General features: G+C 39.4%; 1 protein-coding gene across 1 annotated transcript in view; it reads right to left on the bottom strand.

Moving 5' to 3' along the window:
* Positions 1–21,684, bottom strand: part of LOC133995580 (ephrin type-A receptor 5) — a 62,906-nt gene that overhangs the window by 8,284 nt on the left and 32,938 nt on the right. The window contains exons 6-13 of the mRNA XM_062435041.1: positions 12,692–12,816; positions 11,524–11,613; positions 11,061–11,130; positions 10,763–10,865; positions 6,093–6,160; positions 4,784–4,909; positions 3,832–4,017; positions 2,830–2,891 (exon numbers count right to left, since the gene is read on the bottom strand). Coding sequence (XP_062291025.1) covers positions 2,830–2,891; positions 3,832–4,017; positions 4,784–4,909; positions 6,093–6,160; positions 10,763–10,865; positions 11,061–11,130; positions 11,524–11,613; positions 12,692–12,816 — 830 coding nt within the window. The remainder of the gene's footprint in view (positions 1–2,829; positions 2,892–3,831; positions 4,018–4,783; positions 4,910–6,092; positions 6,161–10,762; positions 10,866–11,060; positions 11,131–11,523; positions 11,614–12,691; positions 12,817–21,684) is intronic.

A 21,684-nucleotide genomic window follows, 5' to 3' on the forward strand; every position in this document is an offset into this window, starting at 1 on the left:
AGATAGAAATCTGAGAGGTGACAACAAAAGTTGGGAGGAACAATATCACATGACAATTGTGATCTTAAAATCAAGTTAAAATCCACAATAATGCAAATGAGAGAAGATGTGAATGAACTTGAAAAATTGACAGCTACGCATTCTTTTAACGGCTGCTGAGAATTTGACCTCTAGCATGAAATCCACATTAGCATTGATAGCCACTCAGCCCATTGACCTACAGTATAGCAACAAAGTTAATACCAAAGTCACCACTCCGCAAATCCAAGTCACAGTTAAATGTCAATGGTGGATTTTTGAGGGTAAGCACTCGATCACAACCTGCTCTCATTTTCACTGATTATTCCTGGAATATATAGTCCAAATAATCTCCAACAATGACCACAAAGGGACATATGTCAGTGATCCTGGTCTTCCAATTATTGCTTCTCCTGTATACCTCAGGACATTCCTCCCATGTTGCCACATGAGTCAATGGCTCCACTTTTCTATTGGCAGACCTAAACCAAGATGAAAAATTATTCTAATCCTGCCCAAGGCTCGTTGCTGCCCTGAGTCACACCATGTTTTATGAAATGACTGTCTCCAGTGACGAAACCGGCAAAGCTGCGTCTCCCTCGAGCAAGTCACAGTCACTTTCTTGTTCCTCATTTCCAGCCCTGACTCCAAACTTTCTCCTTCTGCTATCCCTGTGGGAGCTCCAAATCTGCATACCCCAATATTAATAATTAGGTCTTTCAATAACCAGTGGAAAATTATAATGGGATAAAGAACTTTTCGTCAAGGACAGTATCCTTCTTCCCTCTCAAATTTTGCATGCTGGTTAGGACAACGTCCCTTGAAAGAGCTGGCAAACTTAATACCAGTTACAGTGCTGACCTATCACCCCTTTTAGCATCAATTCCTTTTGTATTTTAGGGTCTACGATGCATAATTTGGACGTTCAGCATAATTTGTATGTTCAGTGCCAATACAGGGAGTAGTGCCCTTTATAGTAGGGTGGAAAGTATAAGTGTGGGGGTTGTGGTGGACTCTCATACTGTGGATCAGACTTTGCATCTTCTCAGTCAAGTACTGCTGAAAAATATACATATTCTAACAAATGTTGGCACTATGATCCAACACCAGAATCACTATGTGTACAGTTGTTTTGTGGGGTGTATAACCAGCTAAAATGCTAAAGGAGAAGGTGTTGTCAACTCAGAACAGAAACTAGCTTCATAAAATAATAAGCTCTTTCCCTCCTATAGAAAACTCTCCAACTCGGGGGCTCTTCTTGTTTTCTGCCAGTGACAGCTCTTATTGTTAGTTTAAGCCTCAGCTCCTTCCAATCCAAATGTAAACAACCCAACATTACTCTCATCCTTTCTCCACATTTCCACAGCAGACATCTATGGTACTCTTTTCTCCTGTCATGGTTTCAGTTTTCATCACTTCTACAACAACTTTTCCCATCCATCCACAACAGTACATCCCACTTACAAGTGAAATGAGATGTTAAGCCAAAAGTATGAGTTATGAGCCTTCCCTTATACAGCAGTGCATTGTCCATAGCTGTGACAGCTAATCCAGGAGCCAGTCCAGCCCCTGGCTTCTCATGACTGTGCCATTTATACCGGCCTCAGTACAGCAGCCATCCATGTAATTACTTCACAGGGTTTTTTTTCTGTGCTGCTCTGCGTGCTGGTCCCTGAGCTCCTCTGCCAAAAGGCAGTCACTGACCACGGCCTTCTTCCTTCCTCTGTCTTTTGTCTCACAGTATCCTCACAGTCCACACAGTCTAGATGAGAACATGCTATTCAGGTAAAATGTCTTTCATGTTCCCAGTCTGCATTTTGCCTTTCTCGCACACCTACACCACCGAGCACTATCATTTAATTCTCACCTTTTCCCAATTTCCATAATTGCTTTTCTGAAATATGCCTTTATCATCTTGCCATTGTTGTGCTGAATCATATGACTTTATTCTTCTCATCTCCCTATTAGCCATCTGCTGCAGGAGTTTACCCTTTTTTTCCAGCCTTGTCCGCCAACAGAGCACCTTGCCATTGGAACCAGTGAATAGACTGAAGTGTAGACTGGAGAGTGATCATTTAATTCAGAGATTTGCCAGCCTACCTCTTCATCATCAATCCACCTTCTCCTCTCGGTGCGGTCCAAACTGTCTAGACAGTGTGCACGTGATTCCAAACCTGAGTGCTCGGATGTCTTTCCTATTTTCTAACAAAGTGGTCTGTCTCACAATTGGGGCTAATGGCCATTTCGAAATGTGTAGTTTCAAATCTGTACCATCTGACACGTAGGTTGTAGTTTGTGCTTTACTCTCCTCTCTGGTTCATTTCTGTTTGGATTGCAGAATGATGAGCTACTGAATTGGAATAATGATAGCTTTGGTGTACATATTCTCATTTTGTGCTGATCCTCTTTGCCCACAGTGGCGCATCTCCATTACAAACAGCTCTCAAAAGAGTATTTTCCTTTCCAGAAGATTAAACATTTTTCCACCTCTGTGATAATTGTCCTTCCAATTTGGCATATCAGCAAGTAGTGGCTCTCCACCTCTGTCCATTTGCCACTTACTTCAGTCAATTGAGGTGTTTCAGTCCAACAGAAATCTATGTTTGAGAGCTGACTCCATTTACTTTTAGTGACACATAATGTGCTGCTTAAACACTCCTTTTTGTTTGATCTTGAAAATCATTCCACTGTCTACCTCCTATAATTATCACTCTGTTTCCCCTCCCCCATTCTCTTTACAATTGAAATCTCTTATTCTTTGATTCCCTACAACCATTCTCTCATGCATACTAGTCTTCCTTCGTCTCCTACCTTAAGGAATGTGTCCAGTGATCCATTCTCCATGTATTCAGTGATGATCATCACCGGCTTGCCTGAGAAACAAAACATGCGGAAATATTTTATATTAAAAAAAGCAAATTTAAAATCATGTTGAATCATAGATTTTATGTTAGATATAAACGAAGTAGGAGTGGGCAAGTCTTTTTAATCTGAACACACATACAGACTATAACAATATTAATTAAGAGTTTAACACAGACTATCATACAATAGCATCATTTATATACATATCACAGAAGAATTTAGCATAGTATTAACAGCTGCACACAGCTTTTTGGTGGCTGTATGGACTTCTCAGGTCTCATCTAGTCAGGTTCAGTTCAACTTCGTCAGATGTAGTCCAAATTTCATCAGACTAAACTGTAGTACTGTAGTGTTAAGTTCACTATCCCTTAGACCTTAGCTGTACTTCGTCAGCTTCAGTCTCTCTGTATTAGGGCTGCAATTCACAATTATTTATTGAATCACTTAATGTGAGAATTATTTTCAGTGAATCATATGGTCAATAAAATGATAGACAACAGTGAAAAATGCCCCTGATAATTTCCAGCAATTACTTATTTGAGAATGTGTTATTTGAGAATGTATTTCTTAGGCTTTCTGAAGAATACAACATTTACATTTGCTATTACTGTATCACTTAAGTTAAAAATGGTCCTTTCAAAAAACACAACTCAAAGTGCAGCTGCAGCTAACTGATGAAATACAGCTGAGAATGCTGGATGTTGAAAAACTCAGAAGAAAGTGCAGCTCATAGACTGAAGAATTCAGAGCCGATTCTGACAAGTTGAAAACCTGACAAGTTGAGCTTCAGATTTGCTAAACATGCACGGTACAACTGCTATAGGAGTAGTCCCAGTAATCTGCATTGTGACATATGCTATATTTCACAGTGAGCATCTTGTGCCCGCAACAGAAAAGCAACACACACTAAATTCTATCTGACTACCAACAGAAATCCTGGTGACTCACTCTTGGTGACGACGCCCTCCAGACGGATGATGTTTGGATGGTTAAACTGGCCCATGATTGACGCCTCCCACAAGAAGTCACGTCTCTGCTGCTCCGTGTAGCCTGCTTTCAAGGTCTTGATGGCAACCTGGATCTCTCTTTTCCCTGGCTGCCTCAGCGGTCCACTGCACACCTCGCCAAACTCCCCTGAGGCAAACAGACAAAGCTTGACTGTGGCCTCAACATTTCCACTCACCTTGAATCACAAAAGTCTTGTCCAACGGTAAAACAACCCTCAATAGATAACTTTGTTTTGCTTTTTTGGAATCGGCGCAATCATGCAATCATTTCTGTGCAGTAAACAACTGGCAAGCACCTCTCAACTCCTGAATCAATATTCATTAACACAATAGAAATGTACCTAGAATCCAAAACCATTGTTACACTTAAGGGCCTATTTTACTGATGTAAAGCTAGATAACTTGCAAGGCAAAGAAATGTTAACAATCACCATGTTTGTCAGCAGAGCACAAACACCATTTATATCTGTGTGAGCCGTCATTTTCTAGGACAGTGTTTGGCTTAATTGTGTGTAAGAGTGCGCCTATACAATGATGTGCAATTACAAAAGTGACAAGTTCATGCAGGTCGAAGAATATGTGGCACACTGCGGTAGAGGTAATGAGAAAATGGTTAAATTCTATACAACATGACAGAATTAGGCTAGACTTATCACTGTTAATACACATAGTGTGTTTTAATCAAGTATTGTTTGATATTAAGCTGTTACAGGACATTAGAGGATTTTACCTGAGCATGCATGACTGAACAGGTTCACTCCAGTGGTTCAGAATGAATGATAATGTATTCTGTAATATTTTATGCTGGCCAAATCAGCCCCAAACTAACGCTCAGAATAAGAATCAGTGTTTCACTTATGCACACACAAGGCAGGCACACAGAGTTGACTCACCAGCTCCGATGATCCGTTCTATGGAGATGAACGAGACGTCAATCTCCTGGGCAAATTCATGCACTGCCTGGTTAGGATCTTCATATGTGAGGGGGTCGATGTAGGTACGCACCCCTGGGAACTTTACTGCGGACGCACAAGCATGACATTATTACCATTTAGATGTAATTTAACACATCAACAGTCAGTCAGAATTCAATGCATGCCCAGATAACGATATGACAGCATGAATGGCTGCCACGTCTGCAACAGAATATCTGATCATGTCATCATTGATGTCAGCTTTAAAAATATTGTCAATATATGATGAGAGATCTGTACAATATCTGTAGGCCAATATTATGCCAAATGTTGCAAGGATCAAGGAGCAGCGCGTCTTTATGGCAGCTCCAGACACCCTAATCCTTCAGTACCATGATATATATACAGTACCATGATATGAGATTTTATCTATATAGCCTACCCCAATCACCAATATTTCATATTTTAATATTGATACAAATGTCATTACAGCTGTTAATTATGTTGCTATTATTATAGTCATTTAGACTGAAGTGATATGGTCTGGTACATGCTCTGAACTCCCCAAAAGCTTCATGACTATATCTTCAAAAGCATCGATTTCTGAAAGTACTCACAATACAAAAACTAAAGAAGGAAATACAATGATTCACACATTTAAGTATCCCAAAAGAAGACATCCTTTTCAGTCACTTTTGTGTGTGCGTGATATGTAGCTGACATTCATTTGAAAATATTTTCTTTCATGGTATCAACCGATGTGACAGTGTACCACACATATTGGCACCGTGGTATTTCTCCTGACTTCCCCGGAGCTGATGTACCCATCAATGTCTTGTCTGATGCCAACAGATGGAGAGCAGTCTACAACGCCAAAAATCTGGCTAAATATATAGAGCTGTCACGGCTTATAAATCACCACAGCTCTACATATCCTCTGCCAACATGGCTGCCATGAAGCAGGTTGTGTAGCTGTCATTCAAAGAAAAGCTCCTAGAATGAAACATAGTCTAACACGCACAAGCAGAGGCACGAGCTTACAGTGGTGAATAAACTCATACAGACATGACCGCTGTCTGAACCCACTACTGTACTTATAGTGTAGACTTTGGATGAACTTGCCCCCAGATACACACACACACACACACACACACACACACACACACACACACACACACACACACACACACACACACACACACACACACACACACACACACACACACACACACACACACACACACACACACACACATATAGAATTAGTTTGAGGCTTTCTTTAACTTACTGTGACCATTGTGAAAGTGCATCTTCTCCTCTTCAGGATCCTGTTTTGCTTTGCTGTAGCCACACCGCCTGAAAGGGAGGACACACACACACATGCACACACACACAAACATCAGTATGAATGTCATGCTACATTATGTCCACATACAAAAACATTAACTGGGTATTTTTATCATTGCAGAAACACCTTATGATTAAACATGCATCAATGACACACAGTGGTGACTTGCACGGGTAGATATACACTGAGAACATTCTGATGGAAATTCATTTTACTTTTGAGTAATTTAATCAACACTGCAACAATAGGTGGTACAAATGAGGTTGAATGTCAATTAGACATTATCAATGACACAGTTCTGGTGACCAGCACTCTCATTTATTTAAATTTAATATCACATTAAAGATCATCCAGTTTGAAAGTTAATTGTCTCTGTGGTTTCAACTGGTCCATTTAGCATTGTTTAGCAATGATTATACATAATTTAGCTACATGAATTTCCAATTCCTTGAACAAGGTATCACAAATGGTATACTGTATGCCCTTATGCGTTTTATCTACTGCATATCTAAGCAAAGAGCAAACAATGACATTTACAAACAGAGAGAAGAAAGGGTAACTGACAGAGATTACAGTAAAGATAACACAAAATGGCACAGGAAAGCAAATCCTGGCAAACACAGGGCATAATCATACTTGGATCTAAGTGCAGGATAAGCCTTTTGTTTCCTTATAGGATCTGCTAACTTACATTTCTAGCTTTTCAAAAAATATTGCTGAAAATGCTGAAAACTACCAGGTTTTTAGATGAAAGCAAAGCACTGCAGTTTTCAAATAATATGATTTCCCGAGAAAGCCCCTGTCAACAGAGAAACTCTGACTTTTGGCACATAGGAGAGCATTTTTCACTTTTTGAAAAGAGGATAATAAAAAATAAAGATTTTTGGTCGTTCAGAAGAAGGGTGTATAAGAGAAATTCTTTAAGACAAAGGCTGTATCCATACCATATGCTTTTCTTTTAGTATATCAGTGTGAGCAAGCCTGTCTGTATATCCCCTGATGCACTGGCCAAAACCTGCATTCATTTGTAAGCTGCGTGGATGCTTTTGTGTGTGTGTTTGTGTGTGTGTGTGTGTGTGTGTGTGTGTGTGTGTGTGTACTCTCAAAGCACCTTTGTATGTCAATATTTAGATGAGTAGTATCAGAAATGATCACAGATAAACCAGATTAAACTGGGGGATTGATTTTATACTTGATCACACACACACACACACACACACACACACACACACACACACACACACACACACACACACACACACACACACACACACACACACACACACACACACACACACACACACACACACACACACACACACACACACACACACACACACACAGAGGTCATGTCCAAGTCTTTCCCTTCACAGTTCTCTGTAGGACAGCCAGGCTTGGCTACAAGCGTTTGGTATGAGGAGCTGGATAGTCTGGGGGAGGGGAGACAGTGTGTGTGTGTGTGTGTGTGTGTGTGTGTGTGTGTGTGTGTGTGTGTGTGTGTTTGCCTCAGGGTGTTTAGTTTGCCGGATCTGTTGAGTCAAGGGGTTTGAGCACGCTCAGTGCCCAGCGGTCCATCCAACTTCCTGCATGTGTGCATCTGTATGCGTGTGCATCTGTATGCGCGTGCGTCTGTGTGAGTGTTAAACGATGCATGCATCTACACATGTGTGCTGTGTTTGGGTGTCTATGCATGCGTGTGTAGTCTGGAGGGTCATGCAGGAGGAGGGGAGATGGGGATACAGTGGATGTAGGGGGTTGTGGTGTTGTCTGTCCTAAATCCATCACTGGAAAATTTGGCATTCCTCCATCTCTCCTCCCCCACACGAAACCAGAGCGATCCTCGATCCTCATTCCTGTTCAGCTAAACCAGAATCACCACTATGCGTCTCTGTGGTTTGCTTTTAAATCCTTAAACATCACCAGTGCATCCACTGTCTATTCATCTGATCATTGTGTTAAAGAACTACACACTGACTATCTTTGTGAGTGAATGATTAAATCAGGATGAACTACATTACCAAAAAATAATGACTTAATAGTTTAAGGGAATGGGAGTTCAATGAATGAAGGCACAACAATATGTAAGAATAGATAGAAGGATGAATGAGCAGATCCATGGATAGATGGACAAAATATAGGTCATTAATACAAATTACTTAGTGGAGCAATGAGAGGTTGAACAGATCATCAAAACAAGGATATGAATGTAAATTCAAACCCTGAAGCTGCCCTTAACTTATTAATAATGGTTTATTAAAAGGGTATGAACATACGTGGGCTGTACTTAACCTAATTAGATACATATCTTGGGAAAAAGGTTGAAATCAGCCAAAGTTCAAAATCTCAAAGAACTTCTACAGACTAATACAGTAAGAGAATTTATGGACAAAAAAGGGATGTTGAATTATTTCAACTATTTTACATTACTCTGGCAATTGATTGTGTGCTTTGTGTGTATTCTGATGCGTTATTTACTGTTTGCATTTGCAAAATGACATCAACATTGGATGTACCAATTACTGTATCAGACAAGATTAAAAGGACACTTCAGGATGTGTGAACCTGCACCCTATTTTCCCATCATTTTGTGTCAAAGTGACTAATGAGGACGATAATTTTAGAAATTGGTGTGGTATTGACAAAGAGTGCTTCAGCTGGCAGCTGCAAAAGGAGCTGAAATGTAATCCTTTGGGGCAATAGTGACCTGTCAATGTACATCCACTAAAAGTGCTTGTTTTATGCTATTGACAGGCTCAGATTGTCATTAAGTGAGATTTGATTAGACACATTACCAAACAGACCGGATCAAGCGAATGGTAAAGAAAAACATTTCATTTCTTTGAAGGTATCCTTTCTGTAATGTTATCAGACACTTATAATTGCATGAACAATTACATTGCAGCCTTATGTGGCAATTTCAAAAATTGTTGTCTCCATTAGTCACTTAGAAAAACAAAAGTATGGGAAAATAAGTTCAGGTTGAAAAGTGGGGTGAGAGATAATCTGAGCAAAGCACACATTTCTCCATTCTCTGTTGAGTGTTGGCGTGTTAGGATAACGTATTGTTGCTAACTTCCGCTCACTCCTTCCAGCAGTTGGGGAAACAATAGATGAGACTTTTCTTGGTCTTGAGAAGCTGCAGCATTTATTAACTGATACACTATAGCCTGTACTGTACATTTACTGCCAGACTGACAACTTACTGCTAACCTTTTCCTCTTCTCTGCTCGCATTCACCGTCACTTTTCTGCCACTTGGACTCACTCAACCACTCACTAAGCACATACATTACGCACTGCCCTACTCCTTGAAGGGGTTAAGCTATCAAGAGTTTCCCTGGCAACGACAAAGACGTTGACTTACATTTTGGAACAGCGATGCACAGAGAAGCGTCCAAACATTATTGATTTCCAAATGAACAGATATTTGGGGTTATTTTTTGGCTTTTTTTTTTCTTTTCTTATTGGTCTTGTGGCCTACCAGACCTGTACAATTATTGGTAAAACACTGAGTTATTACTAGGCTAAATTAGATTTTTACAAAAAGCTGGTGAAACCGGCTCCTTGGGGTAAGCAAATACAACATTAATGTAAGTTAGTGTTCAATATATGAAGCACAGTCTAAAAAGCAATGTTGAGCCACTAGTCTTGAGGAGAATCCTTTGTACATATCATCAGCCCCAAAAGCTATAACCTAAAAAGCAACCCTTAATCCTGGTCTATTACAAAACTCTAACCTCAAGCCTCGTACATAATCTCATAATACTGCTTAACAACATAGAAATATCTAGGTCAGAAATTGAAATTTGATATTGTCATTTTTGTAAGTCAGCAATAGGTCACAGGAGGATAAAAGGATATCCTCCACATCCACGTTATACATTTCATGGGCAGAATTACCCTTTTCCATTACATACATTATGAGTGTCTTTCTAAAATTTGGTTTGACTACATTTCCAATTTCCTTGACTCTCGACATCCAATAATAACACCACTTCTTCCAAAAATGAGAGGATGAGAGCTGTAACAACAAACCCAATTGACTGAACACAGGATGACTGCTTTACCTTTTAACAGTTCACACATTAACACCTATAAATTCACATCATGCTGTTGACAGCAAAGACATTAGACTGCTCACACATAGGTGGTCTACCAGTTCAGTGTTACTGAATATGACGCATTTCATTGACAATTCAAACAACAGAACACACAACATACTGCATGAAAGCAAATAATTGACCATAAGAATCGTATAGCCACCTGAATACCTACAGTAATTGTTAAATTTAATCACTACTGAATTCACATGGTTGAAAATGAAATAACTCTGTTTACATCACTGACATGTGAACATGATTTCCAGTATACTGTATATATTCAAATCTAAAAATTCAAGTCATGTCAAAGAAGTCTGGTCACTTAACTAATATAATAAGTATATAATAATATAATTTCATGTACTGTGTGATATCCTATCTAACTGTGTTCTAGCAGAAAAAAAATGTGGGTGGGAGTACAGAATACACCTGTCCTTACACCTGCAATATCAATGTATACATGCGATAATGGTAGTGTTTATATTTCAAGAGGTGTGTATTTAAGTCTCACCGTCCGCTAAGCAGGAATCCAGCAACTACTGCCAGGAGGACCAGAGCCAACGTGATGGCCACCGCTACTATGGAAGCCTGAGCACGCTCACTGGTAGCTGTTACTGCCAAGGAAAGGAGATAAATATAGAATTAGATACACATAGTATACCTGCACACCGACACACCTGGCATCTTTTGTTGAGTCACGTACAAGTTGAACTTCATTGTATTGACATGCTTGCTCACTCGCTCTCATTTGCACTCTCTCTCTCTCTCTTTTCTCTCTCTCTCTCTCTCTCTCTCTTTGGTGAACTCACAGTAAGGGCTGGTCTGGAATTCGAAACGGCGGCTAAATGCACCATAGCCTGCTGAGGTTCTGGCTCGCACCTGTAACAAAACATCAGATTATGTGTATCCCATCATGCATTATAATCTTTTGTTACAGATAAACTATTACATATTAAGCCACATAAACACCATCCAGAATGTTACAGAAATGAGGTTTTGTAGGAAAAGTGCATCTGCAACTGTTTTTTTTTAACACATTGATTAAAATATAAAGTCTCTGAAGTAAACCATGCATCCATTTTTTTTAAATACAAAGAAAAATAAAAACACTTTTCAACTAGGTGTATTTCAAAATACTGAAAAAAATACATGCTCTCAACTCATGCTGCACTAGAGTGCTTTTTTTCTTCTTATGCATATCTGAATATTTTTTCTTTGTTTGTACTCTCATAATTATTTATTTTTATGGATTTTTTTGACTCATTGTTTGACCTGGAAGATGTAGGCTGAAGAGGGCTTCAGGCCTTCCACCACCATCTCGGTCTCCTTGGATTTTATTATAGTGTAACTGGAGTCCTGCTCCTGTAGAAAGAGAAAGAGAAAGAAAAAGAGAGGGGGGTGGGGGGGTTACTGTAATTCACTGACATGCTTTTTATAAACTGTATATTCTTCTAGCCTCGCCGATGATTTGTTCCTCATTCTGCAAAATATTGTACAATGTGTGTCTTCTTTCTTGCAACTGTGCATGCATTCACATTTTTGTCTATTCTTCTGCATATTTCTATGATTGAACTACCTGTAGTGTGTGTGTGTGTGTGTGTGTGTGTGTGTGTGTGTGTGTGTGTGTGTGTGTGTGTGTGTGTGTGTGTGTGTGTGTGTGTGTGTGTGTGTGTGTGTGTGTGTGTGTGTGTGTGCATGTGTGCAAGGATCAGTTACCCAACTGTAACCACATCAGGTTTAAACACAGCTAAATGCCTCCTCCATTAGCCAGAAGCCATTAGCTAACCACTGACCACAAACCCTGCTCTGCTCTCCTGTATACCTTTATTCTGACCTTCCCCGAAAAAGAAGACATCAGAGGATGAAAATGAGAGAGGAGGAAGGGCATGGGAACAATGATCTGGACAGAAGCATCAAATTGCTGCCTCTACCAAAGTCTAACTTTAAAAAAACCCTGCTGTTAGCACTGTCACAGGAAAGCTTTAAAACTTTCTAAAGAGTCAACAACATACCTTCATAGATAACTAAATCTATGTGCTGTAGTATTGGTTCGAGTTTAACAGAATGTTGGTGTAAGATTACATGAACTGGAGTTTGGTAGAACATATGGGTAAAATAAACACCACATAAAAAAGGACTTTATCTTTGACTCAAATATGTGTCAACTTTAAAATCGGCCATATAATGAAAAGGTTTTTTACACAGCATTTTTCAAAAGGTATTTGGTAATTAATACAGTTTCCTAAGAGACCAATCATAATCCTTACAATCACAAATTGCTAAATAATTTGATGCCTTACTACAAGTTCATAAATAGTGCTTGCAGAATTAATACTTCTATGACACGCTCAGCAACATCTTAGTTTTGAGTTTCAGAGAGGCACACAAAAGCATAGGTAGCCCTTTTATATATATTTTTTAATATACATATTTTTTTTACCTTTTCGAAATACTTGATCTCGTACTCCAGGATGATGCCGTTGGGACGATCAGGCTCTGCCCAAGAAAGGGCGATGCTGCTCTTTCCAGTATGACCTTTTCTCACCACACTCACTGGGGAGGGTGCTACACACACACACACACACACACACACACACACACACACACACACACACACACACACACACACACACACACACACACACACACACACACACACACACACACACACACACACACACACACACACACACACACACACACACACACACACACAAAAGATGTAAAGACATCTAGTACAATAGTAGGCATGGACAGTCATCTGTTTCTAACAATAAAAACCCAGCAGTTTAATATGACTAACATTTAATTAACAGTGATTAAACACAGGAGAAAGGGTACCACAATTTTAAAATCTGCCGGGTACCATCACCATCTATAAGACATGAATCTTTTGATGACACTTCATCCTTTGATGTTTACATGCGCAGAGCTAATTGTAATGCTTGCTGAGATTGCTGTATGTTATGAAATATTAAACTGAAGATGAAACATCCAAGATGAAAACAAAAAATCACAAAAAAGGCCAAAAAAAATGTACAATCTTTGCTCAGTGGTAAGATCGTTTTAAGGATGGTGGTGAGGAAAAAAGGTTCACCATTTAATGGTCTATGTTTGGTCAAGTTTATCTTTCTGGTCATCTTATTTCTCATATGCTGGATACACACAAACACATTTTCTGTCATATGTTCCCCAGAATTTCTTTGAAATTCAAGTTTATTAGTTACCAAAGTTGCTCTGAGTTTGTTTGGCTCAGCCCATTGAGCTGTAACTCAAACACTGAGATTATTTCTGATTCCAAAGCAGTTCTGTCATTAAAAACTTTTTTCTTTGAATTCTAGTGAACAGGTGCACCTGTGCCTAATTAAACTATCCCTTTGTACCCTGCTATTCAGTAGCTGCTGGCAGAGATGCCCATGAATTCAACTATGACTCCCACAGCTGGCACTGAGTGTTAAGTGTACCTATGGTTTCAAAGCCGTCAAAGGATACTATACACATCATAAAATGGTTGTAATGTAGTGACAAAAAGATGAAAAGACTTAATGTTCCATATCGATCATGCCACTTATGTGTTCAATTCAATGTAAATGTTGACAGCTAAATTGTTGCTATAGGATCCAAGATCCTTCTTAATTGTATCCAATCTTTTAATTGTACTTAGTCTACAAGCTATTCTACAGCTCTTGACTCGTATAGCATAGTTATACATATAAAACCCTGAGATAACACAAGTATTCCTGTCAACTTTTGACAATTTTCATACATTTTTCATTTGAGTTGTTTATTTTCAGTTTGTTTTTAGCTGTTTAGAACATTTTCACTTTCATTGTAGTTGCTTCTTTTGTAGGTAATGTAAGGTCTGAAGTCAAGCGAGCTCAGTTGTGTGAGTTTGCATCCATCATCGAGCCATCCTGTTGTAACCTGAACTGTTGGCCCATCTCTCAGAGGGACAGTTGGAGAGTCTCTGACACATAAAGAGCTTTTAACCAGGCAAAACGCTCCCTCAGGCAACATCTTGATAGTGTGTGTGTGTGTGTGTCCCCACTGCAAATGCTAAACACTGTTTAAGTTTCAATAGCCTCAGCAGAACTCTACAGGGAATAAATCACTGCTACAAACACAGTAACTGTATCCTGAGTGGATGGTTGCACATAAGTGTTATCTGCAACATCTTAAAAGCCTGAAACCGGAGACCGAATCACACACACACACACACACACACACACACACACACACACACACTCATTGCTTAAATGGAATAAAGGCAGGGATGCGATGTGATGAAAGAGGGGGGTTCTTTTTTCCCCCTGCAGCTTAACTGGTAACAATACACCAAAACTGTTTCTAAGTTTAAATCCTTCAAAAATGGATTCAGGGTGCCATGCTGTATTTAATCAAAGTTATGAATTGAGAGTGTCATATGAGGGGGTTCAGATTGTAAAGCCCTCTGGTGCAAACTTACTGTGGGATTTAGGGCTATATAAATAAACTTGTGCTGTGACAGCCAGCATATAAAGTATACATCTGAAATAGAGCTGCAGCCAACATTTTTACTGATTAATCTGTTTAGTTTATTTTTTAAATGCTTATTTCCCAGAGCTGAAATATCTTGCTCATTTTGTCTTATCTGCAGTCAAAAACTCAAATGCATTTATTTTACGGTGATTAAGACAAAAGGAAAATCCTCATATTTGACATGCTGGAAGCAGCATTTGGTTGATAAAGGATTCTAATGATTAATGTATTATTACAATTGTGCATTAATTGATCGGTTAACTAATGGTTTCATCACTCACTCAAACTGTGAATATATTTCAGTAATCCAGGTTCAAAACTTCCTCTAGAAATTTTAATTTACAGTAAGTTTACTGTTTTCTGTACAAGCCAAGTCAGTTTGTATCTGGAGCACATTTACCAATAACATATGTTTATCACAAACTGATCCACTCATCAAGTCATATCCTCCTGTTTCTTCTCAGTCCAAACACAATCTTTTCACCACATGCAAAACACCACAGAACATCTATATATAACACCAAAAGCAACAATTTAGTCAACAGAAACACCTTTCCACACAATAAGCGACTGAGACTAAACAAACAAGTGTTTTAACATATGACAGATCTGATGTAAAGAGAGGGAACAGGAGGTGGTGGATGGAAGAGAGGGAAGAGTGCCAAAAGACAGAAAGAGAATGGGTTGACAAAAAGATAAAAATGGAAAAAAACTAAGTGAGAGAAAGAGCGAGAGAGAGAGAGAGAGACGGTGCGAGGGGGCTGGTAGAAGAGTGTAGACACAGACTCATCAACACCTTCATTTTAGCAACAGGGAATCACACTTCCTAGTTGAAACACTTCCATGAAATGTTGCATCTGCTAATGGGCACCCACACGACAGTAACACAGAGCCCAAATGAACATAATTTATGTGTTTTGCCATAATTCATATCTGAGTAGCGATCTTTGATCAATATGAAGCTGTGAGACATTCTATTTCATGCAGACAACAGTTAGAAAACCTGTTCAGTGGACAAGTGAAGCCCTCCAGTGTAACAACTCTGGCCTCAGATTAGAGCAACATTATCACAGCGCAGAACATAAGCCTCTCAGACCCACTATCTGTCTGAACCATCACCAAAATCAATACAGACCTTCTATTATCTGGTTTATCATCCTTTAACTACCCTCAGAGAATGACAAATAGATGGATAGATCGAGGAACAGAGTGGAAACAGAGAGCGATATAGCTTTATTAAGGCTTTATATTACCGGAGCTCGTCTCTTTTGCCTGCATCTTAACTTTCCACCAACCTACTCTATTCCATGCATGTCACTCTCAGTCGATTCATACATTTGCAGTGGTTATATTGGTTTGGCATTCCTAGCTCTGATCCAGAACTGAGATACTACATATATCACAGTCAGTCAATCAGACGTAACCAGACAAACATTTCACATGCTCTGAAAGGATGCTAAGAATACTGACACTCCAAGTGGAAGCACTTGTATCAGTTGTGCATAAAGTAACAGAAAACATTATTCACTCTGACAAAGAGGTTGATATCCATCAAAATCAAAAGCAACTATGTGATATCAGTAAATCAATTCAGCTCTTTCCCTTTCTACTGCCACCAGGCGCAGCACTGAGTGCACTGCTGGTCCAGTTGGTGAGTGAAGCTAAAAATCCAGCATTATCTTTGATTTATTTCTTTTTTTGTTGTTTTGTTGTAAATCACGTTTTTCGTTACTTTAGAAGTGCCTTATAATTTTCTATGATTGCTGTATTTTGAGTGAATATTTTTGACATTCTTCTCAAAAATGTGATCAATGTCTGACTGTGGGTTCAGACGGAATGCAAAGAAAATTTTAGGCCCCTACATACTGCAAGATTCACTACAAATACGCAAGCAACCTCACATTGACAAAGTTGTAAAATACACATGAATGACACAAGGTGAAAATTCACTTTATGTTCCATCTGAGCACATATGAATGGTTGCAATATTTGGGTTCCTTCTAATGGTCATTCAGGACCATGATATGTCAACAGATTGGGGCTATCAGCTCCCATACTCAAAATATTAGAAGCCTGCAAACTCACAGTAAAGTCACTTGCTTCTTGCCATTGTGTGCCCCATGGACAGCGTTCTTTCTGCACTTTTCTACTCCTGTACCCTCTCTGCCTCTTTCTAACAAATGTCTCACCTCTCCCATTTCAAGCTCAATCCATTTCAATTCTGTGCAAACACCCCATGCAGCCCACTACTTTACGTTATATGCCTAAAACAAAAGTGAGACACATGGCCAGAGCACCAGGCTGTGCACTTCTTCTCACCACCCACGAGGTAATGTGTCACGATTCATTTAATTAATTGCCAACAACAGCAAAAAACAATGTATGGGAGCATTTATTGTGCAGCTACCACACCGTGCTTCCACACTGTGAACAACATGAAAAACAAATGATCTGAAATAAAAACATAATAGAGCCGAGCTACCCGAGGAACTCATTTAATGCATATATGATCACTGAGCTTATCGGCTGACAAAAGTCTAAGATTCTTGACCGATAGGATTTCAAAGTTTCCTTGTTTTTTATGATTTGTATTTATGAATGACGGTTTCTCTTTGTGTAGAACAAACAATAAAGTGATGATGGTCATTCAGGCGTTGGAATGTAACTGAACACCCTTCCCCTCCCCTTCCAAGTGTGTAGGAGAAGCTATGATGGCTGCAAAATTTCATAAAAATAGTTGCTATGTATTAAGATGAAAAGCAACATCAAAGCAGTGCGAAATACATGACTTGCATGTTTCGAATGTGTACAAGTGCGTACGAGCAGTCAATGTCCACCCTCACTCCTTTCCTTCATCTCTTTTTGCAATCTTACCTTTCCTCGCCATATCACAACCCCTCCATTATTTCTCCTCCACAGTTTGTCCTCTGTACCTCTTTGCTCTTGTTCTTTCCCTCCCTCCCCTCTTTCCCTCCAGCCTTTCACCTCTCCAAATCTCCTGCTCACGAGTACCAACACTTTATTATTCAGCAGGGCTTCACAGGGACACTGTGAAATCACCTATTTCACGGATCCCTTATCGAGTATGACACTTCCCACACATCAAACGCTGGATCCTCTGACTCTTTCTCTCTGTGTCTGTCTCTCTCAGTTTCCCCGTCGCCCTCATCTTTCTGTACTTTTGTCTCGGTCTCTTGTTTTCGCCTCTTTACCCTCTCGCAAGCCGAAGCCCAGTCAAAACACAAGCACCGCACAGAAGGCAAACCTCAGATGCTTGCAGGGCTGATCAAAGTCCTTACTAGGTAATTATATCTGTGGCACAGAGTCGAAATAGACAATGCTAATTGCAATTATGGCTTTAAGATTATTGTTAAATTGATTATTCTGATTACTTGGAACAAAGACCTCCAGTGGTTGAAGATCTCCCCTTACTGCTGTGATGTAGAAATGTACTCAGGGTGTATTTGGTACATCTAAACATCATTGCTGGGTGTGTCAGCAGTGATGGATGTGGCTAGAGGCGAAACACACAACTAACCTTTTCAATAAGAAGAGGTCACTGAAACAATGTTCTTCTGCTTGGTGTTAAGAGACTATTTACAGAGGCATCAAAAAGGCAATCTTTGTCAAACTGGAGAACACCTTTGCTGAATGAAAGCTGTGACATCACTGGTTCCCCTGAGTCCAGGTGACAACTCAGTGGAGTCATTAGTGAAGGAACATCTTCCATAGCCTTAATTTTACCATTATATAACATTTATTTGCTGTAACATAACAGAAGCCTAGCGTACATGATATAAACTATTGTATCATGTGCGCTTCAATTGACTGTGACTAACCCTAACCCTAACCCTAACCCTAATCCTAATCCTAATCCTAACCACATTTACAGTTTCTGTGCAGCACGAAAGAAGACAAGAGGACGACAAGTAGAAGTTTTGGACTCTTGAGGCACTTTCCACAGTATAATTCAACTATTCAGAGCGGGTATCACACTGGCAGTGGCAAAGTGCACTTTAGAACACCTGTTCTCCACCATAAACAGGATAAAAACAAACAGGGAATCCATGTTGACAAGCAGTCTCAACTGTTTGCTTCTACTGTCATTCCAAAGAGAGATTACAGAGACACTGAATAATGATGACATTACATCCCTGAAGACCAAGCCTCCATGTCTTGTAATGTGAAGTCATCCAATAGTGAAATTATTTAGTTTGAAGACATACGGGAGTGTTTACTTTGTCTATTTGTATCTCAAGCTAATACATGTGGAGTTATATACTTATGTGCAAAGCCTAATCACAAGATTTCTGGCTATGTCACACTAACTTCAGCTGCTTTTGTATTACTGGCTGCTGTCTTTGTTGAATATTCCATCATGTGATGTTAACAGAAAGAACAGCAGAACTCAACTACGAGGGTAGTGCAGCACCCGGTCTACAGCACGCACAAGCTAGAGTTACTGTAGTTTATCTTCAAAAAGGGCAGCACTTGCTACCATGTTTTGATTTAATAACTAAAGAATTTTACTTTTTGAGAGACAAAAGTGAAGTATATTGTGAACTTTCTATGGTGTCATTCAGGGACTAATGATAGCAGAGTTTAGGTGTGATAAGCAGGAACCAAAGAGAGAGTCAGCTGACAAACACACACTGCAGAACTTAAACAACTTAAACCATCTTTGAGGTGAAGAAAACAACTCAGCGCTTAGTCTGTTTCATCAGCCTGCTCAGCGTCATGGACAGTGCTGGCTTTCCCTGGAGCTAACGGTGCAGCAGAGAGGCTGCTCTCCACTGCTGGATATATAACATTAATGGCAACACAGCAGAGCACTCCCCCTCCCCCTAAATGTGTTATTCTCATACAGACAGGAGACTGTACGATGCTTTTATTAATACATTAATTATTCTTATTAACTTTTTTAAATTAAAAGGCCGTGCACCACATTCTGCCTGTTATGTTTCTTATTGTAAGATATTTCAGTGGACTAAGGACACAATTAAATATTTTGGCACACGGCATACTGAACCTAGAGACTGAAAATTATGCTTCTTGGATCGAGAATCAATTTTAAATCAAGAATTGATTCTGAATTGAACCGGCACCCAAGTATCTTGATAGTATAGAATCAGGAGATAAGCATATCGTCCCGGGCCTACAAAATAAACACTGCTATTTGTCACAACCTTTATTTTTCATCTTTTTCTTCAATTAAATCTAAATCCCAATGGACACTTTGCGTGTAAAACTTGTGAATGGTACACCATGTATGTTCTCCAGCCTTTGTGTCCAAAAACATCCAGGGAGAACCCTCTACAGTACGTACTAAAAGGTTTTGATTGACTCATTTGATTTATTGATTGCTGTGCAACTCTACAATTTGAGCCAGTGTATTTATGATGGCCTATGGTAGCTGAACCATATCCATGCCAAAGAGCAGCACATTTTATGTGTCTGTAACTCTGCCAGCCATGTGTAATCTATTGTAATCCCTAATCTCCATTTGGTCCAGTGACTGGCTAACTTTAATCCAGCTACAACTTCAATAAACTGAACGTGAGTTGCGTAGTCTGGTGTAATCCACTCAGTCTGCTGACAGCCACAGTGACAACATGGTTAGAGGGTTGTCAGTGCTCTCCACTGTCAGACAACCATCTGCTTCTCTCTGTCTGTCTGTCTCTCGCCTACACACACATACTGTACTCATCCTACTACTATTAGCCTACTATTACTACTACTACCTCCAACTATCCCTTGATTGCCAATGAACCATCTGTTAACAAACGGGAATGAGCACGTTCCTTCAAAAACTGTTTGTTCTCTAGCCTTGCCTCCAGATGGAAGCCTTTGGGAGGAGAACATTAATCTCATATCTTTTTCATTTCATCACGCTGTGTGCTACCCATTTCATTACAAGCAAATAAAATTAACTCCACAAGCACATACCTCCTGTAAACATTAAAATGGGTTCCCAAAGCAGAAATGAATTTTAATCTCCATTTAAAGGGAAGCCAACAAAGCTTCCAATATTTACAGCTATGGGGAGCAGTTGGATTCTTTCATTGTCCAATATTAGTGCGGTCTTTTATGTTTGGTCACTGTACTGCTTACTTGTTGGTTTAGTGCCTTGCTCAGGCATACTTTATAATTTCTCACACAGACTCGCAGATAATCAAACATTCCCAGCAGTTACAAGTGGAAAACATACAAAGCTCTTTTTTCCCACCAAAATAATCAAAAATAGTACTTCCCAGTTTAAAAAAAAACAAACTACATGTACACTTGAATCTTATCAGCCTGTTTCATCATTGTTGATAGGCATGCAGAATAACACCTGCTACCTCACAAGATAGCCCATACACAAACAGCTTGCGAATCAAGAGCTTTCATTATGCCACCGATTCCTGCAAATTTTGTTGATGAAATGCGCTACCTAATTGATGGGTCCAAGCTGCTTTTTCAACAACATATCTGGATAACAAAAAAAAAGATTTCCACTGTGCAATGTTCTCTCATTCACGGCAGGGATGGGGCACCGTGAAAATTAATACAGCAACAGATTTGTTGAATAAATACTGTGATAATTTGATCATCTGGTGTCTGTTATCAAACTAAAATATCCGCAATAGGAATCTGTTGCACAGGTTTGTCTTTGGTAGTTAAAATAAGATGACAAAACAAGACTAGGTCAAAATCTAGTGTATTGCTTGACCGTGTACTGTGAATGTGTGAAACTGTGATAAATGTGTGGTGGTGTCTATAACTTGGATATAAATGCTACAATTTCCTGTAGTAGTCCCAGGAATATGTGTTGTCAATAACATGGTTAGGCTATATTTGCAGTTGCATGAACAATACTTTCCACTCATATCTTTGGATGTTGATTTTAAAGAGAACTTATTTTAATTATAACTC

This window comes from Scomber scombrus, chromosome 15, assembly GCF_963691925.1.
Source record: "Scomber scombrus chromosome 15, fScoSco1.1, whole genome shotgun sequence".
Classification (NCBI taxonomy): Eukaryota; Metazoa; Chordata; class Actinopteri; order Scombriformes; family Scombridae; genus Scomber; species Scomber scombrus.